Source organism: Neovison vison, chromosome 13 (genome assembly GCF_020171115.1).
Source record: "Neovison vison isolate M4711 chromosome 13, ASM_NN_V1, whole genome shotgun sequence".
Lineage (NCBI taxonomy): Eukaryota > Metazoa > Chordata > Mammalia > Carnivora > Mustelidae > Neogale > Neogale vison.
This window is the reverse complement of record NC_058103.1, coordinates 145552200-145564700: the sequence shown is the minus strand read 5'-3', so window position 1 is coordinate 145564700 and position 12501 is coordinate 145552200. Positions and strand designations below refer to the sequence as shown.

At 58.6% G+C, this 12501-nt stretch overlaps 1 protein-coding gene across 1 annotated transcript in view; it reads left to right on the top strand.

Annotated features, from left to right (window-relative positions):
- Positions 1–585: 585 nt before the first annotated feature.
- Positions 586–12501, top strand: part of LOC122893040 (NT-3 growth factor receptor-like) — a 271355-nt gene continuing 259439 nt past the window's right edge. Inside the window, exons 1-2 of the mRNA XM_044229813.1 lie at positions 586–605; positions 1251–1513. Coding sequence (XP_044085748.1) covers positions 1266–1513 — 248 coding nt within the window. The 5' untranslated portion in view covers positions 586–605; positions 1251–1265. The remainder of the gene's footprint in view (positions 606–1250; positions 1514–12501) is intronic.

The window sequence follows — 12501 nt, the reverse complement described above, 5'->3', positions numbered from 1 at the left end:
GGTTTCCGTGCGCTCCCGCAGCCCCCGCCGCCGTCTTCGAGCCTGTGCCCCCCACCCGGGCTCGGGAGCACTCCCCGGTCACCTCGGCCGCGTCCATTTCACTTCCTCTCGCGGTCCGGATTGCAGCAAAACACCGGGCAGCGCGAGGGCCAAAAAGTGGAAAGGAGAGCGCCTTTCGGCGTCGCGCAGCCAGCTCGCCAACTCCCCCTCCCCAGCCCAGACCCTCTCAATCCCAACTGCAACTTTTTCCCTTCCGTCTCGGTTTCCCCTTGGCTGCGGCGAGCGGGCGCCGGGCGCCGGGCCGCGAGGCGTGGAGCGGGCGGGCGGGCGGCCGCGCGGCTGCGGGTGGCGGTGCGGGCGAGAGCCGCGAGCCGGCGAGTGGGTGGGTGGGTGGGGAGGGAGGAGGGGAGAGGACGGGCGGGGAGGGAGTGGGGTGTGGGGAAGGGGAGGGGGAGAGGGAGGGAGGGAGGGGGAGATTCCGCTCTCCTGCCGCTCCCAGCCGGGGCGGGGGGCGGGGGGAGGAGGCCGAGAGGAGGGAGGGGAGGAGGGAGGAGAGGAGGGAGGGGGAGAGAGGGAGGGAGCCGAGGAAGACGCTCCGATAACCCGTGCGTTTCGTAAGGCTCCGAGCACTTGTACATTTCTGCAGGCGCGCGGCGAGCCATTCGCGGCGGCTGCTGCAGCTCCGACTGCATCTTCCTCCTCCTCCTTCCCCCGGGCTCCGGGTGTGTGTATGTGTGAGTGAGTGAGTGTGTGTGTGTGTGAGTGTGTGTGTGCTTTGCAGGTGTGTCCGTTTTAATTCTGCCCAGTAGGTGGGACTTGGTGACTTTAGCACCATATTTTCCTTTTCCTTTTTTTTTTTTCTTTTTCTTTTTCTTTTTTGCCTCCCCACCGTCTGTTGCAACCCTGCAAAGTCTCGGAGTCGGAGAGCGCGGCTCGCTTCCCGAGCCTCCGGACCCGGCGAGCCGGCGAGCGCCGAGCCGGCCACCATGCCAGGCAAACCGCGCCACTAGGCGCTCCCCGCGGCTCCCACCCGGCGGCGGCGGCGGCGGCGGCGGCGGCGGCAGCGGCGGCGGCGGCGGCCGCGATGGTTTCAGACGCTGAAGGATTTTGCATCTGATCGCACGGCGTTTCAAAGGCAGAGGCCCCCCCTCCCCCTTCCCCCCTCCCTCGCCGTCTTTGTTTCCTTCCCCCCCAGCTCTCCCCACTCCCCCCACCCCACCCCCCTCTCCTCTCCTCCTCCTCTTTTTTAGAAGCCGCGATCGGAGATGGATGTCTCTCTTTGCCCAGCCAAGTGTAGTTTCTGGCGGATTTTCTTGCTGGGAAGCGTCTGGCTGGACTATGTGGGCTCCGTGCTGGCTTGCCCTGCAAATTGTGTCTGCAGCAAGACTGAGATCAATTGCCGGCGGCCGGACGATGGGAACCTCTTCCCCCTCCTGGAGGGGCAGGATTCAGGGAACAGCAATGGGAACGCCAGCATCAACATCACGGACATCTCAAGGAATATCACTTCCATGTAAGTCGGGCGGCCGCTCCCCAGCCCGCCTCCCCTCTCGCTCCGCGGCTCGCTCTCGCCCGCCCGCCCCGGCTCGCCGCCGCCCGCCGGGCGCGCGTCAGGCTCGCCGTGGCTCGGGAGATGCTCTCGGGCCGCGTAGTCCAGGTGATCCGGCCCTAGCAGGCGGGGGCCGGCGCCGCGTGGGTGCCTCTCCCCGCAGGGGACCCCCGCCGGCCCGGGGCGTGCGCGGCCCAGCTCCCGCCCCCGCCCCCACCCGCCGGGGCTCGTCGCGAGGGTGCGAGTCGGGTTTGTGCCCCCCACTAAATAGCAACAGTTTGGCCACGCTCAAGTGGAATAAAGTAGACGAGATTCGATCCCCGGCGGCGGCGGCGGCGGCAGTGACAGCGGCGGCGCTGGGCCGGGAGGGAAGGTGACAGGGATTGCTGGAGATCCAGCCGAGATCGTTAACTATTTCCTTTTGGAAACAGCGAAACACGCTGACAAGTAAACAAGTTGGGAGCTGGCGGCTCGCTGGGAGACTTTGGACATGTCGAGGCCGTCATGGACGCCTACCTCTTCCCTTTCTCTCTCGCCCGCCCTCTCCAACCCCATTTTGGGCATTTCCGAGACACCCCCCCCGCCTTTCCTACCCTCATCTGCATCTGGGCGCCTACAGATCCCGTCCTTGTGAGCTCTGATAACTGCGCCGGTAATTCCGAGTCAGGATGGAGAAGGGAGCTGAGGGGGCTTGCGGGGTTTGGGGATGAGGCTTATATGGTCTTGCAGATCCGTCTTCTTCTTCTTCTTCTTCTTTTTTTTTTTTGGACAATCCAACTCTGACTGCCGTTTGCTGGGTTCTGCCCCGTCTGAGTGAGACCTGTGGTGGCCTGCATTCCCTCCCTCCCCTTGGCTAGGGATGGGGGATAAAACCGAGGCACACCGGAAAGAAGAGCTCAGCCAGGATCCGGGGAGGCTGCCCATCTTTCCTTCCACTGACCTCAGGGCCGGGTGACCCGCCCCCCAACGCCCCCCCCCCATTCTGACAGCCAGAGAAGGGTGTGGACCCTGCGGGGGTTGTTCAGGGGATAGCTCTTTTGTCCCCCTGCCAAGGTCCACACCCCTTGGGAACCCTCAAAATGGGTAGGATGCCGAGAGAGAGGGGTTTGCCCTGAAGTCCCGGCTGGGGTCTGAAGGAGGCATCTGGGCAGACACAAGCCCTTTCGAAGCTGCCACTGGCGCTGTCTCCCAGGCAGCAGCCCTCCCTCTCCCTCAGAATAGGGCAGCCAGGCTGGGAGGAATTGCAGTTCTGCTCTCGAAAGCCCGCCAGCCCTGTTGGCTTCGTGGAGAGAGCGCTAGCATCCTTGCAGCTAACAGTTGGAGGAAGTGTACAGCCCAGGAGATGTCTCTGACTCCTGGCCCTGGAGACCAGCTTGACCCATATCTGGGCTCTGCCATTCACCTCCTCACCACCTGCAGCCGGTGGGCCTGGGATGAACAGAGGAACAGCTGAGGGGCAGCCAGAGGTTGGCAGGGGTAGACTGGCCGGACCCAAGCCTGCCTCTCTGGGCCCTGCAGGCCATAGCATTCCAGCGCCCCTGAGGATGGCTGGGGGGAGGTTCTGGAGTGTTATCGGCAGGGAAACTCTGGCTTGGGAGTGCATTTGGCTGTGTGTGTGGTGGGGGGTGAGTTGGGGGACGGGGAGGGGAGAGAGCTTAGCAGTGGGTCCAGTGGCTCCAGAGCTGGATCTGGGGATATTCAGGGGGACTGGGGGAGGGGGCTAAAGGTTTGAAAACAGATCCCTGGTGTGGGTCTCTGGGAGCTGGTGAGCCTCATTCTGGCCGTTCTCTGCTCCCAGGATGCCTGTATCTGTGGGAAGCCAGTGGGAGGCAGGGATGGCCACAATCACGTAGGCTCTCTGTAGCCAGGCAGCGGTCGCTCCTCTGAAGATGATGCTTGGAGAAGCAGTTTGAAGGGGGGGAGTTGGGCTGCTCTTCCCAGGCCTAGGGTCCAAGATGGAGGTGCTGAAAGGTGGGTGACCAGAGGGGATGGTGTGGTCTCTTGTCCCCTTTGCCTTTGGAGGACCCCAGTGGGACAAATGGGAGAATGGTGAGCAGGGACTGGATTGGGAGACTGTGGTCCCCCTCCCTGTTTCGGGTCACAGGCTCTTTGGCAAGCAGGCAGGACTCCTTTCCTTACGTCCACCCCGACACCTAAGAGCTGGGGAACTGGATTCCCACAGGAGCTGCGTGGATTGGCAGGTGGGGGAGGAGGGTCAGAGGTCATGGGTCTGATGACCTTTCCTCACCCCGTCTTCTCCCCAGTGCCCTCTTAGATCTTTGGCTGATATTGACAGAGCTTCGGGAAGGGCCCACTCTTTGGCCAGAGGCAGAGGACTATGGAGGGAGGGAGGGGAATCAGGCTCATTGTGGGAAGTGGCTGTCACCCATTCCTCTGTCACTCAAGGGATTGGAGGCTCAGGGTGGCAGAATAACTTCTGTCAAGGCACACAGCTCCAGTGGTGAGCCAGGCTTAGGTCTCAGGCTATCCAACACCAAGGCCCAGGCCGCCGCTCTGCGGGATGCCTGTGGACTCAGGCAGGCAGGAGGAGGAGGGCGAGGGAGGAGGCCTGACTTCAGCACGACCTGGGAAGGGGGCTTGAGCTGCAGCCCAGACTTTGCAGGAGGAAAGTGTGCTCCTCAGACTTCTGATGCTATCAGAGAGAGGGAGTTTGGGGGTCCTCCAGCCTTCCATCAGCCTGAAGCTCTTGCTGGTGTGTGCCTAAGGGTACAGCTTGGGCTGACTCTTGGGATGGAGCTGGGATGAAGCTGTGTTTCCATCAGGCCTTTTTCCGGGAACCTTGGAGGGGGGAGTCCTTGGGGACTGGCCTCCAAAGACACACCCTCTTGTCTGTGGAGCTCTAGGGCCCTGACACCCCTCCCTGGGTGCTTAACTGATCATGCCTGACTTTCAAGATGGACAAGAGAGTCCCTGTTATCTTTCTCTCAGAGTCGTGTGTGGAGCGCCTCTTGGGTCCCCATCGGAGGCTGGCTGAGGGCGCCCGTGATCGGAGAGGGGGCTGCCCCACCAGTCACAGGAGGGAATCAGCTGCAAGGCATCAGAGCAGAAATGTGGGTCTCTACCCCTCCCCTTCCAAAGGGCTCTGCTTCTGGGCCTCTTTCTGTTCAGGAAGCCAGCTCCTTGGCCATGGGAGCTCCTGGCCCACAGTAACCTCAACCTAGAAGGGGCCGCGCATTGCCGCGCCCAGCCAGGCTCTGTCGTCACAAAGGCAGAGGGTGGAGGCTGGGAGTTGGATCCTCTGTCTAGGTCAAGCCTTCCTGATGCTAGGTCACAATGGTGCGTCTTTGACTGTCAGAAGATCAAGGGAGAGGAGATGGCTCATGGGACCCAGTGTTCCTGGGGTTGGCTACCCAGATACCCTTTGAGCTCTTGGCTGGGACTCTGAGCCTCCAGCGGGGTCTCTGTGGAAGCCCCCACAGGATCCCTGGTGTTTGCAACTCTCTGGTCCTTTTATGTCCCCGTCTTCCCTGCAGGCCCTTGCCTCTGCTGGGTGAAGGATCATTTTGGGTTTTGGCTGCTGTATCAGTTCCTTGATTCTCAGCCTTTCTAAGGATCAAGGGGAGGCCAGCCTTGACAATTACCCATGGGACCTGGGATGCAGGCAACGGTGTGAGCCAGGCCCCAAGGGAGCTCAGCCAGGCACAGAGCCTAGGTCTGAGAGAGGTAGGCTGAGCTGGGACTCCTTTGGGGTAAGATTTGGAAGGGAGACTGGTTGCAGCTCTGGGGAATGAGGTAGTTCCGGGATGGAAGCTCCAGAGGCCCTGGGATTTTGCCTGGAGGCCAGGCCCTCCTTGGCTCCAGAGTCCTCAGCCCCCACAAGCCCAGGTCAGTCTTGCTAGGCACACGCCGGGGCCCAGGGCATCATCTCTGCAGCTCCAGGGTAGCTGGAGCTATGGCAGCTTTGGGTAAAAGCAGCGCAGCCTGGCCCTTGCTTTGGGAGTGCTGGGGTGCCGGTCCCTGGAGGGCTGGTCCTGGAGTCTGGGAGGCGGTGCAGCGTCCTGTAAGGGGCTGACCAGCCTCCTGCCTGGCTGAAGAGGAGCATGCTGCCGTGAAGAAGGGCGGTTCTGATGCCCGCTCCCTTGGGATGCTCTGTCCTTGCCCTGCCCGTCCCTGCCTGCTGCCTCCTCTTCTTCTCTGACTGTAAGGGTCCTTAGCCCAGCTGGCTCTTGGGTGGGGGTGTGGGTGGGCTGTAACCTTCCCTCAGAATGATCTTTGCCAGGATTGTGGCATCTCCGCTGCCACTGGACCCCATCCAGTGGCCTATCCTGGGATCACAGACACTGTCTCTGGCCTCATTTGGAGGCCTCCCATGGACTGCACGGAGGGTAGGAAGAGAGAAAGGGATGACACACATGGGTCCCTCCCCTGGCTCTGCCCCTCACCCGTTGTGAGCTGTAGGAGGGGTCTGTAGCCTTTTTGAGCCTGTAAATTCAACTATGAATTGAGTCCCTTCAAGCTTGGACCGATGCCACCCCAGGGCGCAGGGAGTACCCCATGGAGTCTCTGTGAGGTCCCTTCTAAGGGCACCAGCTTTAGGATTGGTGCTGACTCTTGCGATGCCACCAGGAAGAGGGTGTTCCCTCTCAGCCAGTGGCCACTGGCCGGTTTTCCCTTCGTTCCTTCCCTTCCCACCTCCACTGAACTCTGGGTCACCTAGAAAGTGCCACATAGTTTGGAGTCAACGGCCCAGACCAAATGTCACAAATGTCACACTTAGGGATGCCCCTCACAGCCTGGACATCTAGCTTCATGTGGCTCTCCATTCTCTACCCTGCACTCAAGGCAGGGAGGAGACGGCCTTCTACAAAGCTTCTATGCGTTGCTCCAGCAGGGACCTCCACTGAATGGGAGAGGAACATGCTAGAACTTCCATTTCGAGTTGTTGTCTAGAAGAGGGACTACTTAGCGTACGGCTGGAAGATACACAAGCATGTAACATAATAAACAGAGGGGTGTTCGGGGGTTGCAAGATAACATTTTTATTGATCATCATAAAGGCGTGGTGCTCTCTTGTGACTGGAAGGGCCCGCGTTTGGGAGGGAGATAGATGGATGGTAGGAGAGGGGACCCTGAAGACTGGCTCCCCCTCTTGGGTCTGTTCCGGGGAGCAGGGGTTGATCCATGCAGGGGGGAGTAGGGGAAAGGAGAGAAGGAACCAGGCGGAGTAGCGGAGGGACTCTCAGCCCGGAACCAGGATGCCCAAGGCCCCCTAGTCCCTGAGGGCCTTTTGTTTCTGTCTAGCAAAGTCTTTACCTCGCGAACACCCCAGCATTTCTTTCATGCCTCCCAGGTTACAGACATGGGGTATGTTTTTGCCCCAACTGCTGAAGTGATAGGCAGGGAGGATTTGTCCCGTGTTCCCGACGAGCAAAATAAAGAAAAAGGTTGAGTGGTGTGTCTCCCAAAGGGAAAGCTCTAGAAGATCTTGTGTCTCCTTCCGAGCTGCTCCTCTCATGGCTCTCGTGGGTCTGTGGACTCTTCTCTCTGGCTGTGGTGCTGGGGCTACTTACCCCATGGCGTCATTTTCATCCAGAAAGTTCTCTTTCTCCCAGGGGCAGCATTATGGGATGGTCCGTCTGGGAGGAGCCGGAGGACGGCTGAGAGGCCTGGCCGTTGGGTCTAAGCACGGCCTGAGTGGGGGCCTCGCTCGACCCCCGCAGAGCTGGTGGTGGCTGAGGCCCCCAGTCGAGTCACCTACCATCCCCAGAGCCCCGCTGCCTCCGCTGGGGGAAACACACTCCAGGGGACCAGCCGTGTGGGCTGCTGCTCTTCGGTGGGTCGGCTCTCCGGGGATGGGGACTCCCGTGAAGCCCGGTGCCCGGTGGAGCCCTGGGAAGTCCTATGAGGGTCCTCCATATTCTGCCCTCACCCCGGGTGCAGGGCTCACCAGCACTCAGGGCTGGGAGGGACTGCCGCAGGTGTCCCCTCCCTCACGCTCTGCGCACGGGGCCCATGAGAAGCCCAGACCAGGGCAGTGACTCTCCGGGGCCCTGAGGGGTGCTGGAAGGCCTCTCCTCCTAGGTGGAGGGACAGGAGCCGCGCTCTTCGGCTCTGCCCTGGCGCCTGGCCTGGGCGCTCTGTCAAAGCCCGAGCCTTGCCTACAGCTGTGTCTCCCTCTGGGGCAGTGTTTCCAAATCTGGGGTCCCCAGAGGCAGCAAGTATGCGAGGCTGGCCGCCCCTGGGCTCCGTGCAGACGGCAGCCCACGCCAATTAGAGGTTCGCTTGCAGCGAGGATTTCTGCTCTGCTCTGTTTACCGGCAGGCAGGGGAGGTTGTGGGCTCGGCGGGCTTGGAGCTTGGAAGCCCAGCCTTCCTCTCCAGCCTCACCTCTGCCTTCCAGGATCCCCGCCCCCCCCCCATCTGCTTTGTTCCATCAACGGGGTCCCCGATCTGGGTGGTGGGAATCAGACAGGATTCCTTCCGCAGAACCCTCAAGTGCGGAGAGGACCGTCGTGACTGGGTTTCCCCAGCAGATCCTCTGGGCCTGGGCTCTCCCTAGCTTTGGACAAACCCCTTACCTCCTCTGGACCTCAGTTTCCTCATCTACGAGATGGGCATAATAATAACTACCTGTTAGCAGTGCTCTGAGGGTCGGTGTCCTGTATCAGGCCCAGTAAAGAGAAAACTGTCCATGTAGGATCGCTAAGGACAGCTAGCTTTTAGTGAGGACCTCCTATGTTCTAGACAACCGTTCTAAGCACTTGAGAGGTCCTACTTTGTTATGGCCTCACAACAACCCTATCAGAGAAGCGCTGTTCGTTCATTCATTCATTAACATGAATCCCGTTGTACAGAAGGGGCGTGAGTCCAGATACGGAATGTGACTTGCTGAATTCCATGCAGAGTGATCTGACGTTTAATATTAAGCTGTATAGCCTGGATTCTTTTGCTCTTTCCTTAGGCGTGCAAATATATACTGGTAGACACACATGTGCACATGGTCATTCCTGAAGTCGCGGCCATCATAATCCATTAATTAAAGAAAAGGGTAGATGTGAAGGTCTAGAAGGGTCCTTCATGTTGTAACATCCCAGCTCTCTGGGTGCACCTTGCCCTAGCTGGGGTTGGAGGGGAAGGCGGACAAGATGGTAGGTGTGGTGCTGGCCTCATGGTCTGGCCCGCATGGTCCCAGACAGGCCTCACAGTCAGGGAGGGGCTCTCCTCCTGACCTCGGCCTCCCCCCCCGCCGAGGCCCTGTCTCAGCCAAGCCCTCTTCCCAGGCCTCCTTGACCACCCCGTAGTGTCTCAGCCTTTGATCAGGCCAGCTTGCTGCCCCAGGAGACCAGGCGCCCGTTGAGGCTGGCGGGGATTCAGGAAGCTGGCGGCTGGGTCCCTGCCAGCGCCACGCTGGGCTGAGGTGTGGTCGGCAGGACTGTGTCCCTGACTGCCCATGACCCTTGAGAGCTTGGATCAGAGAGGGGAGGGCTGGGTGGCTTCTCCCAGGGACAGCTTTGGGATTTCAAGATGGCTGGTGGGTGCAGAACAGCAGGGAGGCATCTGAAGGGCCCAGGAGCCAGAGCTAGAGGCTGGTGTTTAGAGAATCTTCCTTGACTTCTAATTCTTCCTCTTCTCTTGCCTCCTCCTCGGACGAGCAGGCTTTCCTCTCCTCTACCCTTCCTTTGGCCTCAGCTCTGTCCCATTGCTCATAGGAGCTCCGTCAGCCTCTCCACAGGGATGAGCTGTGAGCATGGGGGTCGGCCACAGCTGTCCCCATGGGGAGAGCCAGAGTAGCCACCCGTGGCTGGGATGTGGGGCAAGCATTTGTGGAAATATCCCATTTTTCACTGTTGCTTGGCTGGCTGAGCTCAGCCACATCACAGGACCTCTGTGGCCTCAGTTTTCCCTTCTGGGAGTTGGGTCACCTCTGGGCATTGGCACCTGTCTCCCTCCCGGGGTCCCTGTCCAATCAGCGTGGTGACATGGTTGATGGGCTGTCTAACCAGTAGGGTGCCATGTTGATGTTTCCGTTTCTAGACATCTGGGAGCGTTTTTGAGTTAGGAAGCAGATCAAGACCTCGAACCATAAATCATCTGATTTGGAAAGGGGCTCAGATATAATTGGGGTCCAACGTAGTTTTGCCAAAGAGGAACGTGGGGCCCCAGAGAGGTGGAGGGGCGTGACTCAGTCACCCAGTGCGTCCTGGCACGGGGCCCTGCCTCCCCAGATGGCGTGGCTTCCCTTCCCCGCCCTCTGCTAGCGGCTGCTGAGGGCCTGAGGGATTTGGGCTCTTCCAGAGGCAGGGGAAGAAGCCCTAAGTCTCCTGCAAAGTCCGCAGCGAGAGAGTGAAGGGTGCAGTCACCGAGTTGCAGTCCTCGTCTGTGCCTCCCACAGTGAACTGGGCTGTGTGTGCGCATCTGGGGGTGTGTTTGTGCACGCACAAGTGCATCTCTTCTGTGGGCTGGGCATATCACGGCTGAGGTCTTGGTAAACAAGACCAAGAGCTTCTGGCTTCCCGCCTGCCCAGTCCGTCAGCGTGTCGACCCCCGTGGCCACCAGAGGGCAGTGCCGCGCACCAGCCAGTCGGAGGCCCGTGTTTGCCTTCACCGGCTGGGAGCTGGGGATGTGGCACTAGCCTTGAGATGTGGCCTCGCACACCTGGCTTTCAGAGCCGCTCCTGAGCCAGGGATGAGCAGGGAGGTCAGCTGTCCCCCAGGCAGGGCCACTGTCTACAGAGCCGGCCCAGCCATGGGAGTCTTACCGACACGAGCTTCCCGGGAGGTGGCTGGGAGAGTGTGCTGGGTGGACAGAAGTCAGTGCTCTCCTTCCCCTCTGGTCCCCAGCAGCAGCAGCAGTGGGGATCAGCCCATCTGGAGATGGATGAATGGGACCTAGCTCCTGCCCAGGAAGATCAGTCTTGATGTGGACACAGAGAAGGTGGTGGGCGGTTGGTTATGTTGTGGCTTAGGGTCACGGAATAATTGAGCTTTCTGAGCTCCCTCAGGCCATTTGATCTACTGGCCCAAGTGTAGGGGCATCTCTCACTTTTCCCTGCCTCCTCCCACCCCCCCCATGCCGAACTTGGGACTCTCTTAAGACACCAGGGAGTGGCTCAGTCAGTACCAGGTCCCAACACTTACCAGATGGGAGAGCGCGGTGCTGTCTCTTAAGCTCTCCAGACCCTGTCTGTCGCTCAGAGATACCCATCTACGTTGGTGGGTAGGAGAATGCCGTGCAAATTAGGGTCATGGGCCCTAGCCTGGACCAGCTGGTTTGGACTCTTTCCTTTCTGTGAATCCTTGGGCTCTCTCATGTCTGTTCTAGTATTTGAGCAGGTGCTGTCTTTTCCCATGCGCTAGTTGGTCCATAAATGAGCCCTGTTTCGCTAACATGGTTGTCGACACTGGAGATGAGGTCTTCTGCTTTTGTGGTGGGTGTTGAGCTCATGGAGTCAGGTCTTGTGACTCTGTCCCCAGAATCATCCCGTGGCTGCCAGACCCAGGGTTGCAGGTGGGATCCTCTCTGTTGTGGTCAGTGTTTGTTTTTGTTTGCTTGTTTTTTAATGATTTTATTTATTAGAGAGAGAGCAGAGGGGAGAGGGAAAGAGACTCTGGAGCTGATTCTGCACTGAGCATAAAGCCAGATTCAGGGCTCGAGCCCATGACTGTGAGATCATGACCTGAGCTGAAACCAAGAGTCAGACGCTTTACCGACAGCGCCCCCCCCAGACGTCCCCCCCCACCTGCTTGTTTCTGACAGTTTTTTGAGGCTGAAGAGCAGAGATGAAGCCAACATTTATGGCCCTCCAGCTGTCTGGGGGGGTCACTTGCATTGGCAACCTTGTTTATAGATGGTCCCCCCTCCGTGAAGCTTGAGCTCATGATTCTGCCTCTTACCAGCTCTGTGACCTTGGGCTGGCAACATTTTTTTTTTAATAAAAAAAAAAAGACTTTATTTATTTATTTGACAGAGAGCAGGAGAGAGAGCTAGAGAAAGCACAAGCAGGGGGAGCAGCAGAGCAAGAGGGAAAAGCAGGCTCCCTGCCAGGGCTCGATCCCAGGACTGAGCCGAAGGCAGATGCTTAACCAACGGAGCCACCCAGGCCCCCCGACGTGGCTACCTTTTTGACCCTCAGTTTGCTTCTCTGAAAAACGGAGTTAATACTAATAATGTAGGGTTATTGTCAGATTTCTTGTGTGTGTATGTGTGTGTTCTCTCTCATTTTCTTCCTCTACTCCAGAACTTCCTCCTCACAAACACAGATTCTTTCTATGGCTCTCATCTGTGCTTCCCCCTTCCAGTATTTCTACTTCCAGCTCATCCTGACAGATAAAGCTTCTAATCCAGGGCTTTCTGTTAGAACAGTTCTGGTTGCCCAAGATTTCCAGTGGTTCTTTTGTCTGGGAGGCAGCCCTGTGTCATAGGGAGAGTAGTGGGTTCTTTCGTCCAGACAGCCTTTGGTTTAAATGCTGGCTCTACCGCTGTGTAAGCTTACCCAAGTTACTTAACTTCTCTGAGCTGCAGATTCCTTATCTGAAAAATCAGGCTAACTGTATCCATCTTTGTAGAGTAGTTGTCAGGGTTACGTGATGGGTGCACAGCGCCCAAATTGGTGGGTAGTACAATGGGAGTCTTGCAGAGGTGACGGACAGTGGCATTTCAGGGTCCTTGAGGCATGGGATTGGAGGAGATTAAACAAGAGGGAGCCACCTGCACCTGGGCCAAAGCTGAGGGAGACAAGAAAAGGACCAAGATGGTGTGTATTTGGAGGGAAAAAAAAAAAAAAACCCAAACCTTCAAAAATAGCTAAGGCACACATGTCTGCCAAAAGAACAGGGAGATAGTTATGGTTCCCACTGAGATACTCAGTCGGGATACTGAGGGTGTAAGTGGCAGAGGGTCCCAGGCACTCTGGACGTGGGGAATTTCTATGCTGACTAATTCTGGAGCCCCCAGCCCCTTCTAGACCTGGTCATATGTAGTTTTACTACTAT